Here is a 24,247-nt window from a genome sequence, read left to right as displayed (position 1 = left end):
GACTTCTCCCTTAATCTTTTCGCCTCTCTCTCTTTCCCACGCTCGCTCGGTCTCCTCGTCCGGCTTCTTTTTTCTTCATCCCCCACTGGGGCGTCGCTACTTCCAACTTGTCTCTTCTCCCTCTTACTTGACGTTCGATATAACGCTATAGTCGCCCCGCGCCAGGGACTTTAGCACACCAACACCTCGGTGCGAGAGCGCGCGGGAGGTGTGGGGGTGAGCCCCGGAGGAGGTGTCAATCCTAGCGCTGCTCAGTGACCATCGCGGCGCCACCCAAGTAACACCTTGCTCTCTACTAGCGGGCACACACGCTGAAAAGCCTCATCCGCCGAATGAGAATAAGCTTGGCACACTCGCGCGCGCGATATATCCCCGGATCTCACGATCCGCTCAATAAAAACAAATAACTGTGGCGAATTCAGTTTTTTTCGAGTTACCTCGGTCTCTCGGCGAGCCGCAGATTCTCAGTAACAGTTCCGCTGATCTCGCTGCGGCACGGTCTCCGACGAACGATCGCGAGAGACGACGATTTTTCATTTCACATCGCTACGATAATTTTCCTTTTTTTTTCCCTGAATTAAACGACGAAAGAAGCAGCCTCGTCGTCAACTCAAGTGCCGCATTACAGTGCTCGTTAAAGCTCAAGTTCTTTCAGCTCAAACGCTACTCGTCGTCGGTTATTTTGCTCCGACAAACAAGTGTACATTTGACGTAAGCGTGCCTATGTGTATCTGTGCCTGTGGTTTATGTGTGAGCCTCCCATCGCGGCTGTTTCGTTGCCTCGTATCGAGACAAGTTTTAAAAACGAGCGCAGAATATTAAAAACGGAGCGAAATAAATAAGGCGAAGAATGAAGGTGCGAGAGGTCGAGCTGCGCCGACGAGATTGACTGCTCGGTCTGCCGGCCGTCGGCAAACGTGTTCAGCCGGCACGTTGCCAGGGAAAGAGAGAAAAGAGACGAGGACGAAACGGAGGCCGCTCTTCCTCGCTGCCTCTTACCTTTTCCTTCTCTTTTACACAACTCGAACCCTTCGAGAGGAGTCCCTCATGATTTTCCGTCACTCTTTCGCCGCTCTTCGACGACTTTCGGAGCCTCTCGTTAGTCCGCTCTCGCTCCTACGTCGAGAAGGATCCCGCGACGATTCACCGGATTACGGCAACACAAACTGCCCCAACGACTTTCGTGATCAGTGATTTACCAGCCGGAGTCCTCAGCCGCGAGTGCCAATTTCCTTTTCCTTCGATCTTTAACTCTGCGCCGAGTGCCGTTTTATTCTCGAGTGTTGTTAACAGCAGTGCTCTGCTGACTCGAATCCGGTGATCGCGTTGAGTGAAAAATATCGACGCTCTTTTCACGCGTTACTTCTGACAGTTGAACCCTCTGAGAGAATCAATGATCGACGATCCCGCAAACGCGGCCGATCCAACGCGACAAATAAACCAGTGAAATATCGTGTAACCCGGAATAAGTGTTTGTTTCGAGGATTCGTCGATTTGTGATAAATAGATAAACGCAAGAATCAGCAAGATCGATCGTAAAGTGACTAATTACGATAAAGACCGGTGCGAAACGTAGTCGAAATCGCCGGCTCGCGCGACAACGAGTCGTCGATCTGGCAGGCTGGAGGAAACATGTCGAATTTTCCGGGCTTAAGATCTTCACCGATTCGCGGTAGAAAGATCGAGATATCGCTGCGCGGACAGTCGCGACAGCGTACCAAAAGAAGGTGTCTCGAGTCCTGAGAAGTCGGCGTTCAAGTTCGAGGATGATAACGTGATACGTGCGCGAGGCACATTCGAGAGAAGCAGCAAGAGAAAAGGATTAAATCTCGTGAGAAATCGTCGTTTGAGTCTGAAGGAGAATATTAGACGGGCAAGAGCCCGCGGGCTGTTTGTTTAAGGCAGTTGATAATCTTGGCAAAAGTGGCATAAGCGAAGAGGCGTATCTCCGGTGAGACTGGAGGAAGAGACGCGAGGAGAATTCGAGGCAAGGCGCGTGTATTGAGTCACTCGAAGAGTAATCTCGCGCGACTCGGTAAAATCGCTAAATCTCGATGAGATTCGAACAAGACTTGTCGTGCAGGGGTACCCACTGCGCCAGCACTCCATTACCGGCTCCAGCAGCAGCGACAGTAGCGGAGGAGCGTGCGAGGCCGAGCAAAAGGGAGGAAGATCAGGAGGAGGAGGTCGAGGGGGAGGATAGTTTGTCCAAGAGGAACAACAACAGCATAAACATAAACAACAATCACAGCTTTTTCAACAGCCACGGGGCGGCTTCGTCGAGGCGTTACCCCGACCTCTGCCATCAGCTGCATCATCATTATCCGCACAATTTGAACCAAAATCCAGGAAACGGGGAGTCCGAGATAAGCGATATCGAGGGTGCCAAAACGGGGCTGAGGGGGGTGGCGGGGGGGCCTGGGATGGCGTACCCCGCTCCAGCAGCCGCTCTCAATCAGCACTCGCCATTCTCGAGCATCAGCGCTAACAATACCTCCGGTTCCGGTGGCACAGGCAACGGTAACAGTCACTTAGCCGGCAGTCATTTGCCAGCTCCGGCGGCTCCTCGGCCAACTGATTTTAGCGTATCTTCGTTGCTCACCGCCGCAAACACGCACCCACCTCTCCTCGGTGGCTCCTCTTCTCAGGGTAGCGCCTCGCCACCCCCCGGTGGTCCTGGCAGTCCGGCAGCTGCACCAGAAACTCCACCACCTTTGAACAATCAGCGCGAACTCTCGCATCCCTCCTCCGCCGAAGCTGCCGCCGCTAATTATTTCAACGCTCTTGCCGTTGCTGGATTTTGCAATCCCGGCGGACATTTGCCACCCAACAGCTCACCCAACGCTCATCATCTACAGGCCAAAAGCATACTCACCAGCCCTCATCATCATCCGCAGTTTAATCTACACGGCCTCACGCCACAAGGTGAGCCGATTTTATTGCTGGCTCCTCATCGCTTCCTTTCTTCTTTCTATCAGTTCTCGCAGTGATCTCCCGGGTATTATATTAGTTTTAAGGACTTCCGCGGAGAAAACCGTCGAATCGGGGCTGTCAGTTTCACTTATTTACGCAGAAATCATCATCTTGGAAAACCTGCTCAATTGCTCGTAGTCCGGTCCATGCTACGATCGATGTTGATGGACTAAACACATTCGGAATTCGACAAACGAGACTGCTGAAGCCTCGTTCGAGGCTCTCACTTCTAAATTGTTATTTTGTGAGGATTCGATTCGAATTTATGACGGAATTGAGTCGCAAAGTCACAACTCCATTTCGTGATAACGATTGACACGGTAAAAAGAGCTCGTTTTTGCTAATTATTCGCTAATCATTCTTCGTCTGGTGTTGTTTTTTTTTTTCACAATAAAATCTCGGGTTTTTTTTCTACGGTAAGTGACACCTCGTTTCGTTGGAGAAACGATGAGTCTCCGCGAGTACCCGAAGTAGCATTCTTCGTTTAGCTCTTCAATTAGAAAATCCGTTACGATGATTTTGACGTTTTAAATATTGCTCGGTGAACAAATGAGCGTAATTTGTAAAGGATTCGTATTATGATGAATGTCTGACAGGCTCACCGTGGCGCATCATTCCACAAAACCACCGGACGAGCGGTCGTTCATCAAAATCGATGATTTATTTTAGACTCTGCTTTGAAAATATCGAGCACAATTATTTCTCGCATCTTATTTTGACACAGGGGAAGTGATTTTTCTGTAACTGGATCCCAGAGTATTTTAGTTATATTGAAAATAAAAATATTTCCATCCTTTGGAAGGTCGCTCCTCAAAACTTCATTGCTCGTTAGCTTCCATCAACCAAAAAATATTCTTCGATCGAGCAGAGCCTGCTGAAGAAATACCAATTTTTTGCCACTCCACAAAAATAACTAATCGCTCAACGAGTACGGGAGTACTGCTCGGACACTTAAAAATCAAGCGAGACGCAAAGTTTTAATGACGCCAAAAAATGTCAATTGCTCTGGGCGCTTTTTCGTCGTAGTGGACTTTAGGCCCAGGGGCTGTTGCGTTTACTTGAAATATTTAATAACCGAGGCTAAGGATTTCTGCGTCTAGGCCTGAAGCACCTTCGTGACCTCAGTTTTATACACGAGAACAAATTAGCATCAGACAACACACAAATAAAATGTAACAGAGTCGACGACGTAAGAGTTAAACGAAAAGTTTTCGCACTCGGTTTTCTCTTTCGTGTTTAAACTCTCGTTTCTTTTTATTCGGCTCCGTACCTTTTTTACACCATCAACATTCGTTTCGTGTACATTAGCCACACATAAGCTGCACGTAAGTCAAATACGTGCATGTTTTGTTTCTTCGTGAAATGCGAATTATGGGCCTCCTTTCTCTGTATGTGTGACGCGATGGAATACTCAGGGTGTTGCGAGGTGCCGAGAGGCTTCGTGGTGCCTCGACGAGTCTAGACGTTCTTTACGACGTCGACGCCCCTCTCATGCATCGAGCAAAGGAGTCTCCATATCTCATAGTAATATCGTGAACGATATGACCACTGTCGATGTGCAGCCTTCTCGATATCGATGAGAGGGTAAAAGTACCTTTTTCTGCAGTAAATCAAAGTTAGTGCTCGTTTCTAGCTTCATAATAGGATGAGCATTAAAATTCATTAGATTCATCATCGTGGTTGCTTTATTGAGTCTGCGTCAGGGCTTTCATTGAGGAATGATGAAATTCCCTCAAATTTTTCCATCGTCGATGAAAGTTGTGGGCAAAAGTGTTTTTTTTATTTTTCTGCTGTTTTTTTACGTTACGTGAGAAATTCGCTCTATTCGCGAGGTCAATGAAATGAGCAGCTTTTTCGAATTCATTATTTCGGGGATAAGGAATTCAGCAGGAGTTTTAAGAGCGTTGGTTTACAATGCTGCTCTCCCTCGGCTCGAGACCCACGGACAGCTTGATAGGAATTATTGTGTACTGCTGTACGTACAAGAAAAGAGAGAACAACTTGTCAGAAAATTTGCACGCGATCTTCGTTGCCCCGAGCAAAACTCGAAACGAGTGTAAAACTTGTTCGCACTTTGCTGCTCGTTTTCTTCCCGGAAACCACACTCTCTGCATTTCCGAGATTCTTTTCGTTGTTCGAGACCCAAAGAGGGTTTAACGGGACTCGAAAAATGGTTGAGTGTTAAATCGCAGGAAAATAATAAAGGAAAAAGTCGCTTCACCTTTTCCGTGCATGCGTTTTTACCTGCCTTCCCGACGACCCGATGATTCTGTCTCTCGGACTCCTTAATTCGCTGTAATAGAGGTCGCCTTGCATTCGCCTGTCACGAGAGAATATCATCTTCAAACACGAATCATCCGATGAGCGAGGCCAAAGACGGAATACAAAAAGAAGGAGGAAAACAGGAGAATCAACGATATTTCACTTGCTCAGGAGCTATGCGGGATATTAATTTTGTCGAGCGACGCGTAACGCGCTCAGATAGAATCGTAGCCAAAAGATACTCGCTTATTTATCTTTCCTTCTCTTCTCTCTCTCTCTCTCTCTCTCTCTCTCTCTCTCGCATTCGCCCTCGTCTTCGTCTTCCTCCTCTCATGACAGTCGTCTCGTCCACGACGCTGTTCCGTCTTTACTCTCCGGTGATTAATCTTTGCCAAGGGCACTCTGGGCTCACGCCGCTTGCATTCGAAATTTCGTACTCGCGTAATCGCGCTTGAGAAATGATGACGTACTACGCCTTGGGAAATATTGAAACAAAATCGTACGAATCGAGCCACCATCGGACAAAGCAAGCTCACACAAATAACTGCTTTGAGAGAACATTTCACGTCGCTTTGTCCACAATTGACTGCAGAATCTTAGCTAAATTCTTGCAATTGTCAAACGCGATCGTCGCTCGTTTCACAACTTTCCATTTTTTTTTCTCTAATATCCGGAAAAAAAAGAACGTTCGAGGAACGGATCAAAATGATTTTTGTTTTTCGAGCCTCAATAATACGAAAATATCGAATTTCATCGAATTTATAATCGAACGAATTGCCATTGATTTAAAACCCAACCGCAGGCTGGTGGAAGTGAAAAAAAGTGAATTCTGTTGATCAATCCGCAGTACGAAATTCCACTTGTCCGGATATTTGTGTTGGCGGTCATTTTGGATTGGCGAATTGAGGCTTCCGTGACAAGAGGCTCGTACCCAGTGCAAACGATGCCTTCTCATTCTCGTAGAATTTTATTCATCCTCCTATTTGTTTATCGTTTTCGAGTGTCTTTGGAATCGAAGATAATTCAGTGGATCACGAAGAAGAGTGGGGAGGGGTTCGATCGTGCAATAAAATAACGAGTAGATCAAAAGATATGCGACGTTTCACATATTCGTAGTTGGTTCTTGAATGCATCATTTCTGCGAGTGTGTATTGGCACGTCCTCGTGACTCGTTTGCCCTTAATTCGACGTCTGCACAGATCGACGTTTTCTTTCTCGCGTTCTCCGCGCTCTCGAGCCACATCCTCGAATATTAGCGTGCTAGAAAAAACGTATGTTTTCGTATACGAATTGCGCAACGAGGCGCGCAGCGGTTATCGACAGAAGAGCGTGAATCGCGAGCGAGAGAGCGGGACGAGCGCCGGGAATAAAAACGAAAGCAGCGAAACAAGAGAAGCGCGAGGCGTTAAGCAAATCAGTTTCATAAACGTCATCGCGAGAGAGCACAAATTCAGCAAACCGCGAGTTAAAATATAATGTCCCCGGGAATATGACGAAAGCCATTAGTACGTTCCGTTTATTTCGCGCTTGAGCAACCGCTTAATTGATTTCATTTTATTTTCCGATAAACGATTATCGCTCGATTGAGTGTGTCTCGTTGTCATCGTTTATTAAACTTGACGAACATTCGCTCCTCGAATCGAGCATATTACATCGATAAACATGATGAACGATGCCGATCGAAGGACCCTGCGATCTTGTGTGCATATGTCGAGAGAAAAATAAAAATATTTGAAAAAAACCTCGCTGCTGTTCGAGCCATTAATTTGTACTTGCTATCGATCGCTTCGATTTTTGTTTGTCCATAAAAATGTCATGGGAGGCGTCACGATTAATTATTGGAAAACAATTAATGAGAAATTCATTTCGAGATTCTTATTATAGTATCGGTAAAAAAATGCAATGAAAAAAGCGTTTTCTCGCGTCCCGATCGAAGAAATCGCGAGCCCGTGGAATGCTAATCTCGTTTTGTGTGTAGAGCGAAAAAGTTTTACATACTTATAGGCGCGCGGGAGTGCGATTATGCTCGACGTGGACACTCGTGCCCGGCCCCCGTCGATGTATTTGTCCCTATTGGTTTTGTTTCTCCATACTTTACAGAGATGATTGTGCCCTTCGGTGTGTAAGTACCGGCTCGATTCTATGTATAGCCCTGAGCCACCGGACAACTCGGTGAAATATCATTTTCTCATTTTCTCAGAGTGTAGGACAGAAAGGGAAAGAAAATATTGTGAAAGGAAAAAATCGTAGTTGTAACTCGGTGTTTTACGTCAACGAGAAAAATGCGAGCTTGCTTCTCTCTCTTTTTCTCCCTTTTTTGATTTCACGTCACCCTGCGTTCGTTCTCATAAAATTGATAACCGCTCGCGCGAGCTCTTCTCCTGCAAGAAGGATCGCCAGAGCCTCGTGTTTACTCCGTGTAAAACGCTGCTTTACCAGTTACGTATACAATATTCGACGATGAGGTTCGAGTGAAGAGGAAAAAAATTCGTGCCTCAATATCTTGGGTGCTTTTCGCGGTTGTGTGTAATCCAACCATTTTTCCCCCCTGAATAATTCCTTTTTTTAGCATTTCGTGAAGTTCTCTACTTGTTGCTTCCCAAAGAAGTTCAATGGGCTAACGAGGAGGCGGGGGGGCACGAGTTAGGCGTCGGTTATTCGAGTTTTCTACTTTTCCGCATCCTTCTTTTTTATTTGAACTTTTCATTTGAATTTTTTCTCGGTTTCACACTCTGCGAAAATTCATTTCGATGGTTCATCGGGTGTTTGAGTAATGCAGCTTTTTTCACCGGACGGAGTTCAACAAACTCAACTCCAAACTTTCGTTCGTTCCATCAAACGGTTTCCGCATGCAAAAGATTTTGCTCTTTCATCGGCCCTTAACGCATCACATTTTTTCTCAACAGCAGTGCAATCTAATCGAGTTTAACGTTGCACCGGAACATAAATTTTATCTGCACTTTTTCTCGCTTCTCTTGACATTTATCCGTCAGCCTATAGAAAACTTATTTCCCGGACAAGCAGAATTCAAAGTTTCTTGGAAAGTAAAATCGATTCATCCATGTCGAATTAATCGATTATCGGTTGTTTGTAATTTGCATTATTTTTGCCTTTCTCAATGATATTTTTACTGTGAAAAACAAAACAAAACAAAACAAAAATTTCTAAACGTAATGCCAACCAAGTGTATTGAAACGTCGATAACTTTGACGACGGATCTGTAAATGAAATAAAAACTGGAATATTTAATCGATGTAATTAACCGAAGGAAATCTGTCGTTTCCTGTTTGTTTTCAAGGGTTGGGACTCGGTCCTCACACGCCGGAGGAGGCGAACGCTGCCGTGCTGGCAGCAGCAGCGGCGGCACTCCACCACCATCACCAGGGCGGGCCTGGTGGTCCGGGGATGCGACCGTTGAGGCTTCCATTGCCACCGGGGATGATGCATTCGTCGCCATTGCCGATGGCGCCGCATCATCCCCTGGCGACGTCGCATCATCTCGTGCCACCTCATCATCCGGAGGAGGATGGGGTGGTGGACGATCCGAAGGTGACGTTGGAGGGTAAAGAGTTGTGGGAAAAGTTTCACAAGCTTGGAACGGAGATGGTGATCACGAAGAGCGGACGGTAAGATTGCATGATTAATCACAGTTTCCTGACTCTATAAAAACGATGATTTTTCCATCGATTCGACTGTCATCAGTTCGTTCCTGAATGTCAGAACAAGCGAGATAATCGGGTTCACAAGGCTCAATGGTTTCGTCGCACCTTCGCTTCAAACAAAGCCGAGGTTGCGGAGGCTCGTCGTTGAGAGTAAGGCGAAAATATAATCATCGCCCGATCCCCGGGGCTTGAGATCCGCGAATTCGCCCCGTCGCGCTCGGCCCATTTAATCAAACACATTTGGCAGCCAATTTCGCGTGTCGCCCCCGAACTACGCTCTCGAGCCTCGTTATGCATTCCCTCAGTTAAGCCCCTCTCCCTTTCTCCGTTTCTTTTCATTTCCTCTTTCTCTCGTATCGCGCGCGAATCCTCACATGAGTTTACAACAAACCCAAACCGAACTCGCGCGGCGCACTCGAGGTCTTATGTGTGCTTCGATACCGTTCTATTATTCATTCGGTGTCAGAGCCCACCGCGAGCAACCCGTTCGCTCGTTACACACTTGTACTTCTCCACCGTGCAGCCGCTGTTGCTTTCCTCCGCGGCCCTCTCCCGTCCACCGCGATCGAAGCACGACCAATTCGTCGAGCCAAAACAAACGAGTAAGGAACTAAAGAAATATGGCAAAACGAACACGGAGACCCACGCAACGCCAAAGCTTTGCAAATTTTCTTTTTTATCAACACGTTTCTCACACCCCCGCCCCCCCCCCCCCGCTCCGCCTCGCTCCCCTCCCGACTATAGTCTTCCGTAGGTGGCGAACGAGAACGCCAGCAACTCCTAGTCGTGCCTCTTTCTCTATAATTTACTCGAATAAGGCAAGTCTTTTGTCGAAGCTTCAACGCTCTCTCTCTGTGTGTGGGTGGGTGTCGCGCAACAAGGGCGAGACAGCTTTTCCTGTGCACACGCAGGTGTTCGGGGCAACGATACTCGAGTATTCGGGGCTGCATTAATATCAGTTGAATATCGAGAATTCAATGTACGCGCGAAGATCGTTTTCAAGTGATTTTCAATTATTTTCTTCTCCCTTTTCCTCGAATTGCAGCAATGATTTTAGCTGGATTCGAATACATTCGAATTCAATGAGCGACGTTCATTATTGTTCTTTCTTTCGATAAAAACTCGTGAAGGCTCGATTGAAATGGGATTGAGATAATTGGGAAAAAGTGAAGCAATTCGGAATAAATTAATAATGATATTGAAGATATTTGTTTTATAAAAAGCAAGGAAATGCTATGGCGTATCTCAGATTAGCGTGCAAATATGGAGAAGGGATAAGCGATAATGGTGGGGCTTCGTTGAAGCGCGAGTATTATACACGAAGCGAGCGCTTTCGCACGAGCATTGAATATTTAACGTGTACAAAAGACAGGTGCGTATTACTCGAGTGGACAATCGTGAATCGCCGTCGCGCTTTTCTTTTCTCTCGCTTATATTCGAGCTCGACAATTGCTTGCTTACTATTTTTATCTACCCCGAATTTGTCCTCCAAATTTTCCTTCCACGGATCTTTGAAATGTAGATTTTCAGGCCAAAACTTGTTATCTGTGATGAATTAAGTTAAAAATTAATTTCAATTGTTCCTATCGAGTAAGATATTCAAATAAATTTCTCCTCCGAACCGAACGAACGTTATCGAAATTTTCCGCCTTAAATTACGGGCCACTCGAGTTCACGAATCGAAACCATAAAAAAAAGAACGCGGCAAATTTATCGCTCGTCAACGACGCGTTTATCCGATCTCGATGTCGCCTCGTTGGCGCAATAATCTCTCCGAGATCTGGGCACTCTGAGGTTCGCTCTAAATCAATCTGCATCGATAAATCGTTCGATCCCTCACTCGCTCTTTCTTTTGCTCCGCTGTTGTAGCACACGCGAGCGCGATGCAGCACGTCATTTTACGACTATAAGCTAATATCTACCTAGAGAAAGAAGAAAGAGAGAGGGAAAGAGCACGAGAATTCAGAGCCCGGAGCCTGGGCCAATAGAGCCAGCAGGAGCAGAACGGTGGTTAAATCCTCGTGAAATAGATAGATAGAGAGAGAGAGAGAGAGAGAGAGAGAGAGCGAGCTGCAACGCGGATACACGATACTTTCTTGCTTTCGTAGCAGCTCTCGATTTCTCACACTACGCTAAAATCCAAAGTACGTGTACGTGGCTAAACACAGAGATAGAGCGATGAGCACACACATTGAAAGTGTGCAGCGTATATATAAAAGAGAGTTGTGCTGCTGCGAACGTAAAACAAACGCGGTGGTCGATAATTACACAGGTTGGAAATTACGCGAAACCTGGCGAGAGATCGGCCGAGGACCGGTGTGTCCGCATCCTCGAGAGCGAGAAAGAGAGAGAGAGAGAGAGAGAGAGAGAAAGGGAAGGGCGAGAAAGGCCCGTCGTGTGGTCTTTATACGTCTCAATACGCGAGAGCCGAGAGATACTTGCCCCTCTGCGCTCTCGACGATCATCATGTGGCGAATACATTCTCAAACAGCCCTTTCGCACTCAAACATTTGTTCGAGCGCACACATACGCCGAGTGAATATACGTATGGAGGAGAGGAGATGCAACAACTTTGTGCATGTGTTTACAAGCGCGTATTCCTCGAGGCACACGAATTACAAACACTCCTGGCCCTCGGCTCTGCTTCTTCGGTGTAAGAACGAGAGAGAGAGAGAGAAACGAGAGTTGGTCCACCTGAAACGAGCTCGAGAACACGTGAGGAATCTCACGATACATTTGTCCGTGTATACGTTCGTACGTACATTTGTACGTACACGTTTCTCGAGCTATCCCACACGAGGATGTTGCTAAATGCATATCTCGGCTGGATCGCCCGCCTCGTAGAGTATTACGGACGAGAGAGAGAGAGGAGAAGAAAGGGAGGGAGAAAAAGAAGAAGAAGAAACCGCGAAGGAGGCAATCGGACCTCCGGGGATGGAAACGGGGTCCACGCGAAAACTCTTGGCTCCTTCCCCCCCTCGAGTCCTCCCTCCCCGTCGAGCAGCCTCGAAGAATGAGTGATAAAAACTTATATTTTCTGGCTCCCGCGCTCCCCTCGCGCTTCCAGAGCGCTCCAGTTGTAAATTTCGTCTCTGTATACTCCACGTAGTAAAAGTGACCGAGCATCATCCTCGCGAAGAAGAAGAAGAAGAAGAAGAAGGGAGATGGACGCGAGAATGACGAGACAGAACTGAGACGAGGAGACGAACTCGCGCCACGGAGCAAGAGAACTCTATACACGCGTAGAAGAGAGCAAATAATGCGAGCGAGATGGACCCGGAGGATCGAAGAAAAAGAAAGAAAATCGTGTCGATAGACCTATAGCTATATCTCAAGAAGTTAAACTATATATATATATACACACCGAGAGATCTTAAGTATAGGCCTTGGTTAACGATGTTTGTTTTATACATTGGCAGCCTCTTCGAACCTGTAATCTTTCTAAACGAGATATTATACCGGAGGAAGGAGGAGGAGAGAGAGAGAGAGAGAGAGACCGAGGCTCGGAGCCTCTCTCCAAGCCTCTTCGTATATTTCATGCAAACATTTATATCTGTGTATATATCGCATCTATACACGTTCGTCCTTTCCTCTCTCGTCATCGCCCCGCGCGCTCGTCTCCTATATTGGCCTTCTTCCTCTCCTCTCCCTCGCGCCATCATCCGGTAAGCTTGTGCACGAAATACATCTTCGTACGAATATACACGTGCGCACACTCCAATTCTCCTGCGTGTGTCGATGCGTACGTGTGAAGCTTTGTTGGTGGATCTCTCGGTCTGCAACTCTGTTCACGAAAGAGCTGGTCCTGCTGGCGTCAGCCGCGAGACTCCTCCGTTTCGTGCTCACGATAGAAGGCCGGGGAGGGAGGGGGAGAGATCGAGGGCCTTGGGCCCAAAATTGCTCGCTCCCCTTCCTTCCGTGCGAGCCACAGGCTTCCCCCCGCCTTCTCGCGCTCTCTTACACCCTCATTCCGCACAATCATCGTCGCTCCCTCGCTCAGCTCCCCGCGCGGCCCAGCATCCTCGCTCCTCTCCTCTCAGCTGCATCTCAAATTGCCCGGCCATTCACGGACCCCCGCGGGGCCCTCGGGGCACCCACATCTTCCCGTCGACGGCTCCGACGGGCACGGGGATATCGCTGAAGCGCGCGAACGTTAACGCAAAATATACAACGCGCCGGGAACCGGCGACGCTCACCGATTTTCATTCACGGCCTAGCTCGAGCCACCGACTAAACTCTCCGGATTCTTATCCATCATTTTTCTCATTCGCGCGCACTTACTCCGCTCCGAATTCACTACCCGATCGCTCTCTTTCGCGTGACTCGTACCCAAACATTTTTTATGCGACTATCCGGAATTTCTCGTTCTCGCTATTCCGCAACTCACATAATCGGCACCGCGCCGCGACCGCTTGGGTGGCATACCACCAAATTACTACCGCTCGAAAATTATTCTTAGTCGCTTGTACTTTACGAGTTTCACTAGAATTTTCCTCGCTGGTTATATATTCATATTTGTAATGGGGGAACTGCACGGATTTACGCATCGAACGCGCCGCGGACGCGCAGGTATATGTACGAGGAACTCTCGATGGCTATAACTAAACGGGAGTCATTGAAAAAGTTGCTTTCGTACTTGGAAACTTCGTTTTCCGGGTAGGAACACGCTAAACTTTTCAAATTACTTGTTCTACTTTGGAAGAGCGAAAAAATACTGTTTTTCCAACACCTTTTGTAACGACGACCGCGTCGATATACACGGCTCATTGTTATTTCCCCGGAATAATAAATCTCGAGGACAAAAATACGAAATCAAGATCGTGAAATCCATTCGAAAATAAAACCCACTGACTCCGGTAGCTGCTCGTTCTATCTCTGTGACAATCCACTTTGCGTCACGCGAGCAAACCAATAAAGAGCCCACACCAAGTTGCGGGGGCTCGTCACTCTCTAAAACCTTCCAGAAGCTCCTCGCTCACTTCACTCGCCTCTGATTCTCAAATCAAACATCCAACATACACATCAGAGAGACCGAGAGATCGACGCAGATAGGCCGCGAGCAAACAAATCGTAAAACACGCGCCCGCAGTTTCTCTCGACCCACACAATGTGTGAAACAAGCTGGATCCCCCGAGCAAACTAGTTTTCGTCCACATCTTAAGATCAACGAGTTGTCATTCGCTGCGCGTGTAACTTTGGAGATTTCCTACTTGTTTAACTTCAATTCTGTCATATTTATCAAATTTTCATATTTTTCGTTACCGCGGTAAAATTCCGGATTTTTTTAAATACTCGATCAACCAGGGGAGTCGGAACGACATTTTCGGATGCACAAGAGTTCAGAAAGCCGTGGCATCAGCTTTGGGTGCAAAACAAAAACACCGAGGAAGCTCGAAGTATTTTTTTATCTCCTGGACGACTCCAGCAGCATCTTGAAGAAAATCCTCTCGTCAAGCTCACGCTTTTGGTAGAATGTTTCAAAAATACTAATAGCGCACGTAATATTTGTCAAGTTCGAGTGGAGAGGATCGAGGGGGGTGCGTGTCCCCGCAAAGTAATTTTTTTATTCGCTGTTATACTTTTCCATATTGCTTTTTTCCTTCGCCTTTATTTCTTTGAGGCTCTTGAGAGTTCAGGCGGCCGAGTACGTTACTCTATACCGCCTCAGCTCGCACACTCCCTCCCACGTTCCCCTCGTCGTGGAGAGCATCACACCAGCAGCATCAGCATCCACCACGTGCTCGCTGGCCGTGCAGGGAGTGCGATGAATCTGCCAATTTTCCCTTCTCTCTGTCTTCCTCTGCGGTTCCCTTCCTCTTACTTTTGCTCCGCTGACGATGGGAGCGAGAAAACCACCCTCGGCATGCTGCACACAGGCGCAGGCGGTGTGCACCGAGCGCATTATGTGCGCGGTCATATCGCGTCATCTCGCTCGCACTCGCGAGCCAATCTCATCCGGGGCAAATGTAAGAAAGATTGGGGTTATTTGTCGCAGGGGTTGTTTCACACAGTGGCAATAAACTTGGCTCATAAAAAATCGAAGCTTAAGAAAAGCATCGAGTGTCGTAGAAACGTGATCGAATCGAAGTTTTCGGTGGACTGAAACAATCGGTGATTTTTAGTGCAGAGTCTTCGATTAATTTTCTGCCTTCGAGAGAAAAAGAAAGCTCGGCGGGCGGGTGGGGGGGGGGGGGGGGGGAGCTACGAAAGGAAAAAAGTGTGAAAATTACCTCGAATAACCCCAGTCGCCCCTTCAACGTTTTTGCCACTGTAAGAATGCACGTAGATCGAAAATTGGAATGCTCGTAACGAAAAAGTCGCGAGTTCCATTATTCCAAAGCTTCAATGACGTCGCTTGCGCCCTTAATGTCCTCGGGCGCGATGCATATGCATCCAACGACCCTTGTTCTCTTCTTTCGCTACTTGGCTCACACGCGCGCGTTTTTTTCGTTGCTTTACAGAGAAAAACCACATGGACGTTTGTATAGATGTATAGAATATAAATTCTCGGCTCTCTGTCGCGCTCGACGAGTTCCCCAGGGTCGAGGAGAGAGGTATGTGGTGTCCCGGGTACGGTAATTAGCTGTAGTGCCGTACGCCTCCTCCGTCAAACTCCCTTTTTTCTCTCTTTCCATTTCTCCTCTCCTTTTCTCTCTCCGTCGTTATCACACCGCAAAACTTCTTCATTTTTCCAGCGCCTTTTCTCTCTCCCTCCCTCCGCATCATATACGTATACGCGCGGCCCTCTAGATTTCACCCCACAACTTTAACCCTCGCCCTTGCTCTCTGTGCACGCGCGTGTGATTCTGAAAATCGCGTTTTGCGATTGTAGTACATTCGCATATACACGTCACTCTTCCTCCTTCCTCTCTCTCTCTCTCCTCCTTTCTCATTCTTTCTCTCCCTCCCTCCTGCTTAAATCCAACCAGTCCACGTTCTTACAGCGTCGACGCACAGAGAGCTTCGCGTATTCCATCCGTTTTCAAGTTTCGTAATAGTATTGGTAGGATTTTACGACGAGGAAGAGCAAGAGAGAAGAAAGACGGGTGAGAGAGCACCCGAGATTCGAGGCTTTCAAAGCCAGCATCCAGAAAAGCACGCAAACACAACCACACGACCGCATCTCTCGGGTTCGACACCGCGCGCGGAGATTCAGAAGAACGTCTCTCGTCGACGACTTCTGCTTCTCACATTCTTTTCGCTTCTCTCGGCATATCACATACAAGCATCACTTTTTTCTCTCTCCCCTGCCCCTTCTCTGTCTTTCTCTCTCTCTCTTGAACTCTTACTTTTCTTCTCGCGACTCTCCATCGCCACCTCCTTCACCTCTTTCTTTTTGCTTCCTCTCTTGAAGGTTTTCTCGCCCCGGAGCCCAACAGCTCCGTTCTCAGCGTCGTCAGCTAATGCTTTTCGCGAGAAAACTTCTTTTCCCTCCTGTTATAATACGCGTGTCGTAGCACACACACACACACACGCGCGCGCGCGCGGACACTCTACTATTTTCTTTGCTCGTGTTAAACTTCACGATTCTACTCAGGAAGTGACATTATCGCGATACCTCATTTTCGCCACGGCGAACGAGTGCTCGAGACACTCTGAAAAAGCTTCTTATCTGCATTTTCGTTGATTAATCATATTTTTCTTGGTACACATCGTCATTAAAAAGACGATTAATATCGTCGCAGGTAAAAACATGATCGAGATCTCACGTATCATCAGCCGACGTTTTACCCAGTTCGAAGTCTGCTTCGCTCTTGCGTAACGACGCCGCGTTCTAAAAATCATCCCGGGATTCCTTATCGCTTGGAACGTGCAATGTTTCGTTGGAACTGGCAAGTTTCGAGAGTGCAACGTTCTCGTTACTCTTCTTCGGGTGCGTCACTAATTTTCCTCACTTTCACCGCGCTTTAATAAGTTCGTTGGCTGTGTTTCGCGTCGAAATTTTCATTGCTCGCGCACGAACCACCAGAGCTGCGAATCTCTCTCCCCGCAGCAGCGCTTTTTGGGCGCCCTTCCACCTACACAAACCGCATAATCCCCCTGAATATAAATACGGGCTCGAGCCCGTATTTATATACGTGAAAAAATGCATGCATCGAAAAATATACTACACGCGTCCAAGGCTACGGAAAAAAATGAAAAAATTGCACTCGCACGCGATTACGAGATAGCGCATCGGATCCGAGTCGCACGCAAGGCGCTCTCGCCCAGCCCATCAGGCGCTCACATCCCGTGTGTATATACATAAATAAATGTGCACACGTACGATAAGTTTTTCTTTCGAGCCGGAGCGCATCGGACTTTCGAGAGTGATAGGTACAAAGTAGACACACACCGAATGCTCCTGCTGTCCACAACGTTTTCTCCGTCCCTCGTTCGCTCTCCTTTTTTATCCTCCTTCTTGGGGCTCCCCATTTTTTCCGTTCCATGGATCGTTCCCGGGTGCAGACAAGGCCGCGCGCGCGCGCGCGCGCGCGTGTGTGTGTTTTACTATCAGCGTTTCGGAGCACGCGAGAGCATAACGAATTCATATACGAACGAATCGATCTCCGAGGATGAGAAGGGCGGGAATCGGACTCGTCGAGCTTAAGGTGTTGCGCGGTTTACGTCTCTCCGTCGATTAGCTCGAGATTATAATATGTGGCGAATCCTTCGAAACACAAGGGCTGTTTTTAATCGAATAAAAATTCTCGACGACGCTTTCAAATGGCCTTTCACTTCTCATACGCAATAAGCGTGCATTAAGCTATCGTCAACCCGCTGCAAATCAAACCTGCACATCACGTCCTATCGTGTACTCTTTATCCCTGAACGCCTTTTAATTCATTCTCACCCAATACTCGTTAACCCCCCGCGCACCACTCACGACATCCACGAGACTCGCCGCTCGCTTTTTCTCTCTCCTCCCCACACATGTCCGTCCGCCTCGCTCCTCGCCCCGCGTACACGTACGTAGAAAATTATCGTATGTGCGCGAGCCGCTCGAGTAATCCGTGAGCGCTCGTCGACCAGTAGCCAAGTAAAGGCTTCTCTCGCGTCGTGTCTCGAGTAGACGAACGCGAGTAATACGTAACACGAGCTTGTGCACACCCGCGAATAAGCCTCTCAATGTTTATATTCAACAACGCCCTGTACACGCTTTTCCTTTGTGCGTGTATGCCTTCTCGTGCCTTGAGAACCGAGTATCAATCTCTCGTTTATCATCGCTCGTTGTACCTTCCTCAAACCGCGTGTTCTTCGCTCCCTGCGATCGAGAAAGCACCGAAAGTATTTTTTCCAATGAACCTTTCGATTGTAAATATCAAATTATCTTTGAATAAAGAAGTTCAATGACGTTCGTTTAAAGCGAAAAACAAAAAGCAGATCGAAAGTAAATTAGTTGAAATGTGAAATGAAATAAAAAGAATGAGAACCAGCTGTCAATCTCTCATTCATCGTCGCTCGTCGTACCTTAACGAAACGCTGCGATCGAAAAAGTACTGAAAAAGTACCCGTTTCTATCGTTGGAAAACATGCAAGTTCAATGACATTAGTTTTAAACGAAAAACAAAAAGAAGATCGAAAGTCGATGTAAATTTGTTGAAAAATGATATTTTCATGGAAATATAACTACTCGTTATTCATTTGTTCGTTGTATCGTAAAGCTGCGCTGTATAAATAGATTCTCAACGCAATGTACTCGAGCCACGTGTTCAGCGAGTGCGTGAAGTAAATAATGGGGTGCTAATTATTGCGGACACCGGTGAGCTCCGGTGCGGCAATTAATTATACGATGAACCAGCTCTTCCGGACATACACACGAGTGTTTCAATATTTCTTTATGTTCTATAGTCGCGGGGTACGACACCTACCAGTCGTTCGATTATACGTACAATGCACACGCGATTTACAGATGCGGCTTTCGAGGCAAATTCATTACGTTCTTTTGTCGCGCTCTGTTTTATATAATAGAATGAAAAACTGATAAAATATCAAATATTTCCGATTCACATTATCCCTTGTCACTGGCTATTTCATTACCGTCATTAAATTATTACATCATCGAGACTTTTTCCACATTTTTCTCACGCTCAAGTGACAATTTATCGGTATAAACACGCTCGAGAATCTGTTATTCTGTACGTGCTTTTTCGAAACGTCTATTCATCCTCGATGCATAAACACATTTTGACGAATCGTTGAATAATCGCAGCTCTTTCCATCGCACTTTTCGGACTCTTTCCCCCCTGCCACTTCGTTCAAACTCGTCGCATTTCTCGTACGTTTTCTGTTTGTTTATTTGCGATATTTCCAAACGTATTTATCGGAGCAGTTTGTTCGAACTGACGGTTACGACGCACCTATTATTAATACTTTCTGCTGGTATTATTAAGGAGAGACACGTGTATGTTTGGTGGGCTCTTCTTCACTGTGCTTAACTGATCGCGCGGATATGTAATTCCGATACTTGTGTATGCGAGATGGTAGAGGAAGAGAGAAGGAGAGAGAGAGAGAGAGAGAGGGACGAGAACGAGGTACGAAGGAGTGAGAGAACAAGGTGTGAGATCGTGGGGCGTTATTTGCGAAGTTGCTTGGCGTTTCATGCATGCAATTGCTTGCTCTCGTTCCTCGTCCATAAATGCAATGTACAGAGGCCCGCACCGATATATCTGTATTCATAATTTTACTCGAACAAGCTGCACCAAAAGTGGCAATAGGCGTTTGGCTCGACTCTCTTCGTCGGGAGGGAAAGAGAGGGAGGAGGCAGAACAAAAAGAGAGAAGCGCTCAACAACCGGGCGTGGACGCTCGTGGATCGATCGTCACGAGATGACGTTCGACCCTCTCTCTTCTCGTTGCACGATGAATTTGTGCAAGTTCGTATCGCAGCAAATCGTCGAAGTTTTCATATTCAAATTTTTTTTTCGTTTTGTCCTTCGTCTCGGTTCCTTTATAAGTTTCACTCCCCCTCGATTCTTAGGATCGAAAAATCCCAGAGCAAATTTTTTGCGCTCTCGCAAAGTCTCTGTCTCTTCGTAGAGTTTCGATCGAAATTGGGGACCGCGGGAGATCCCGGAGGGCGAGAGGAGCTCCGGATGATCGAGCAACTCTTGCGGGAGGGAAGGAGAGTCGAAGAAAAAGAATGGTGCATGAGCTCGGCCCACTTCAGGCCTTTTCTCTTCCTCTGTCCCTCGTTAATCGAGATCGAGTTCCGGACACGAAACGCCAATGAATTCGTTAGCCTTCGGAGAGAGTCGAGCGCGTGCGCGAGTCCAAATTTTCACGAGTCACCTCAAAAAAAAAGCCAATAAACCAATCGACTTTTCCTGAACAAGAAAAAAACAGAAAACAAAATGATAAAATTCGATCGCCGATCGACCAAAGACTCATCGGAGTCCCCGCACGAATACAGTAATCCTCAGACCAGTTTCTCCGCAATTCGTTAACGCACATGTTCCTTCGCACCGATAATCGGAGCCCGAAGATAAGAGAGGCGTGATGTACGAGCCGGAGAGCGCGTAATACATATGTACACCTTTTTCAAAGGCAGTTTTCGATGTCCAACAGATCCATTATGTAAAAAAGTGGCCGTCGAGTAAAAAGCTATTATCAAACGCCCCGATATCGTTCGTTGCAAGTATAAGCGTCGCTGATACATTTTTATTCTCGAAAAAACGGTATTTTTCACGTATAAAAAGCATATGGAATCGCGATGTGGCATTTTTCCTGACGAGGGCCGGCCAGAGAAGCTTCACGATCCATCCCGAGGATCGAGGCCGGTAGACACCCTTTTTATGAAATTCTCCGTCGATGAAAACGTCTCGTGTATTTTTTCTTGCCTCCGCATGCACGGAGTCGAAGCGACCACCTATCAAGCACGTACGACGGCTGCCACTTAGCATTTATATTGGTGTGTGCCACTGGCGTGAATAGATAATGACCGATTACGAGCTCACCATCTATCTGGTCAGTTTTCAACCACACACGTATTCACACTCGTGAAAATACTCGGAGGCTCGCACGCACACGTGAATACTATATTCATAAACGTATGTTTTGCCCGCTCTGTCTGGCCTGGTGTATTAAATGCGAGCGATCCTTGTGTATCGAAATAGAAAAGAGCGTGCAATTGGATCGTTACGAAAATTGGCTATATAGAAGAGAGAGAGCACGCACGCACAGGCGAGTGCGAGAGAGCTGCCAGTTTCGTTTACGCTTTTCGTATCATTTTGTATCGAAGGGCTCCCAGCAATGCTTTTTGGCACGAACGATGGGAACTGCGCGAGCCGCGGGGACACACGCGCACGAAATCGAAAAAATGATTGTGGTCGCGCGCGCAGCGCGGGGGTCATTTGAGCGAGATCGAAGCGCTTCTTCCCAGGGGCACGTCCGTGGAGCTGCTTGCAACATTCGAATGGACGAATGGGTTTTAGTCGCGGCGATTGCGGTCGCTGATTTTTCGAGGGGAATCCATCAAGGGGGTTCGCGATCCCGGATCCGCAAAAGCCGATTCATTATTTCCGGGATTGGAAGATGAAGAAAATGCTAGCGACACTGGATTTGATTAATCGATCAAGCCCAGGCTGCCCAGCGCAGGCTAATTTCGGCTGATTATCGGGAGGCAAATCTCGTTGTGTACGGAGCATCGAAATAACACGTTGCTGGGAGAAAAGGAGCGAGAGCGAGGGAGAAAAAAGGTCTGCGTGCGTTTTTCGGTGGGCCAGAAACGCTGGTGAACTCGAACGGACGCGATGAAGACGTGACGTCGTGAGCTTCTCCGCTCCTCTTTTATTCAATGCCCGTGTTGTCGAGCGCGGAGAGAGAAAACGCGAGGAAAGAAGGGAGGAGAGAAAAGGAGAGACGAACAGCAGCTAGTCGTCGTGTGAGTGTGATAATCAAAGGGTTGCTGCACGCTGCCAGCAGGGCCCCTCTTCTTCCTCCTTCGTGTGCGCCTCCGCTCGCCCAGCTCTTTTCTTTTCTCTCTTCGCCTCTCTCGCTCCATCTTCCATCCTTTCTCTCGCACCCCCCTTAACCCCCAATCCGTACACCTCTATGTGTATTCATACGCGAGCTCCTTCCTCCAACGAGAATCCCTTCTTCACCCTTTCCTTTCTTTTCTCTCCTATCTCTCGCAGGCATGCACTTAATCCCTCTTCGTTCTCTTCCTTCCTCCGCGCTCCCACCGCGACTTACCTCCGTGTGGCTACCGCTTATGGGCATGCATCCGCGTCTATCCCTCTCGCTCTCTCGCTGCGTATGCGCGCAAATAAGCCTTTGGCCCGAGAGCAAATTCATCGACACTCGCACGTTCGTTGCAGCCTGCATTTTCAGCATCTTGTCTGCGTACTCACCATGGAAATATCCCAGGTGACGAAGGTCAAGTTGCTTCGAATTTCTGGCAAGGAAATTCCCAAGCAATCCAGATTTTCCGGTGCTTCGAAATTCCGGTTCCTCAGCCTCTGTGACCGGGAGTCCAAAATGATCGAGAAAAAGCTCGTCTTTTTGTACGAGTCAGACTCGAAAGGTGTAAGAAAGTGAGAAGAAACCCTCGTGCTGGGAGTTTAGTGTTCATTTTCACTGCGATATATTCGTCTACGGATAAAATCAGTCGAAATGGAGGAGATGGTGAACGCGAGGAAAAGATGGAGGGAAAACGAGGAGGCGAGCAAAGCGAGGTAGCCGTGGCGTAGTTGGCGGCCAATTTCTCAATGCAAATACCGTTGGTGTCGAAGGGCGAGGCTGAAAAGGGGGTAGTATGCAAATAGAAAGCTGTTACGCCAGAGATCTCCTTCTACTCGCCCCCCCCCCCCCTTCCTCTTCTTCCTCTCTCTCTCTCTCTCTTTCTCTTATCATATTCAACAGACTCCCACCTTTGTACGCAAAGTACGCGCACACACAGACAAATAAATACGTGCACGCTCTCGCGCTTCCACCCTCTCGCGTTTTCGCCCTTGCACACTCTCCTACGAGATCGCTGGGAGAACCAGCGCGCTGGATAGATAACATCACTCGGGTAAACCTTGCACACTGTGGCATATCCATGGCTCGGGCTTTTGCACACCGTTTTCGAGTGCACGAGGCATTTCATAACGAATCGACTGGCGCACTCGCGACGCTCCGTTTTTTAACTCGAAGTTTCAAGACTTTTGCACTATTTTCGAGCTTTTCTGGAGGAGAGATGAACTCTGTTCTCTGGTGAAGGGAGCGCCGAGGATTAAGAAATCGATTAATTCGATTCGATCCCCTCATTTGATGACCTCCCTCTGATCCTTTTTTTCTTCTCGAATTCGAATGATGATGCCAACGTAATTGTTTTTCGATCCAGAGTTGTTCGATCGAGCAGCAAAACACAAGAGTTTCCGGCCTCTCAATATTCTCGGCTCCCCAGGACGAAATTCGGCCGAGGATGCTGAGGATTTTCATTATAGGAAGTTCCCATGGATGCGCGCATACGTATTTCTGTCTCAGTCAGTGCTTACTTCACGGTGAAAAGTACACATTGACAAACGGTGGCCCAACCCCTCTCGCCCGGCGCCCGCAGCATCCGGAGAAACCCGGGTCTGTGTAAGAGCCGCCGCGGAGGAATAAACGTGAATTCAATGCGAAATGCCCGAGAAATAGCGCGGGAGATAGAGAGAAAGTGTAAAGATATATAGAGATATGCGGAGAGGTGTTGTCCTCTTGGTTGAGGATGAGTGTACCGAGTCTATGGACTTATTATGCCAGACGTGAGAAGCCGAGAGAAGCCGAGTAGTCGGTATGAGATCTATACACGTGCAGAATGCTGCCCGGCTATTTCGACGCGCGAGCATTCATTCGAGTCCGCGAACGTTTTCATTCACTCCGACGAGAACGAGGCTACCCTCCCTGTGTCTACAACGCGAGTGCTTTTTTTCCCACTCTCCTCGCTTTTCTCACTCCGCAGAATTTTCTCTCTTTCTTATTTCGACGAAAAAAAAATGAGTTTCTTTGCCGAGCTTTCAGCGGTGTTTACGCTCGCGCGAGGTGAGATGTCAAGGCGAGGGATTCTTGCTTCAAAGAGCCCTCGATACTCCATCGATACTCGGCGTTGTAATAAAGGAAGAAGAAACCTTCCGATATCGGTTTTTCACGGCTGCGGAACCGGATCCGAAGCTTTCTATTAAGGACTCTGAATATTCTTTTAATCTCAATCCTCCGAGAGTCAAAACACAATCGAGCACTCGATCACGCGTTCGACTAATTTTCCTCGCCTTAACAAACCGCATTTTGTCGCGCGAGGATACTCGAGAGAGGAATAATACTTCGGGGCACCTGAGGCACCCTCGAAACACGGAGAGGAGAGAGCGGGACAGAGAGGAAAAGAGAACAACCGTGGCCGGATCCTCTCCG

General features: G+C 47.6%; 1 protein-coding gene across 5 annotated transcripts in view; it reads left to right on the top strand.

The window, feature by feature from the left end:
- The first annotated feature begins 268 nt into the window (after positions 1 to 268).
- Positions 269 to 24,247, top strand: part of LOC122417176 (T-box transcription factor bifid) — a 79,087-nt gene continuing 55,108 nt past the window's right edge. For all 5 annotated transcript variants that reach the window (XM_043430497.1, XM_043430493.1, XM_043430496.1 and 2 more), the window contains exons 1-2: positions 269 to 2,925; positions 8,534 to 8,861. In XM_043430497.1, coding sequence (XP_043286432.1) covers positions 2,055 to 2,925; positions 8,534 to 8,861 — 1,199 coding nt within the window. In that variant the 5' untranslated portion in view covers positions 269 to 2,054. The remainder of the gene's footprint in view (positions 2,926 to 8,533; positions 8,862 to 24,247) is intronic.

The sequence above is a fragment of the Venturia canescens genome, chromosome 10, assembly GCF_019457755.1.
Source record: "Venturia canescens isolate UGA chromosome 10, ASM1945775v1, whole genome shotgun sequence".
In the NCBI taxonomy this organism is placed as follows: domain Eukaryota; kingdom Metazoa; phylum Arthropoda; class Insecta; order Hymenoptera; family Ichneumonidae; genus Venturia; species Venturia canescens.
The sequence above is the reverse complement of the archived record's forward strand: the minus strand, read 5'-3'. Positions and strand labels throughout refer to the sequence as shown.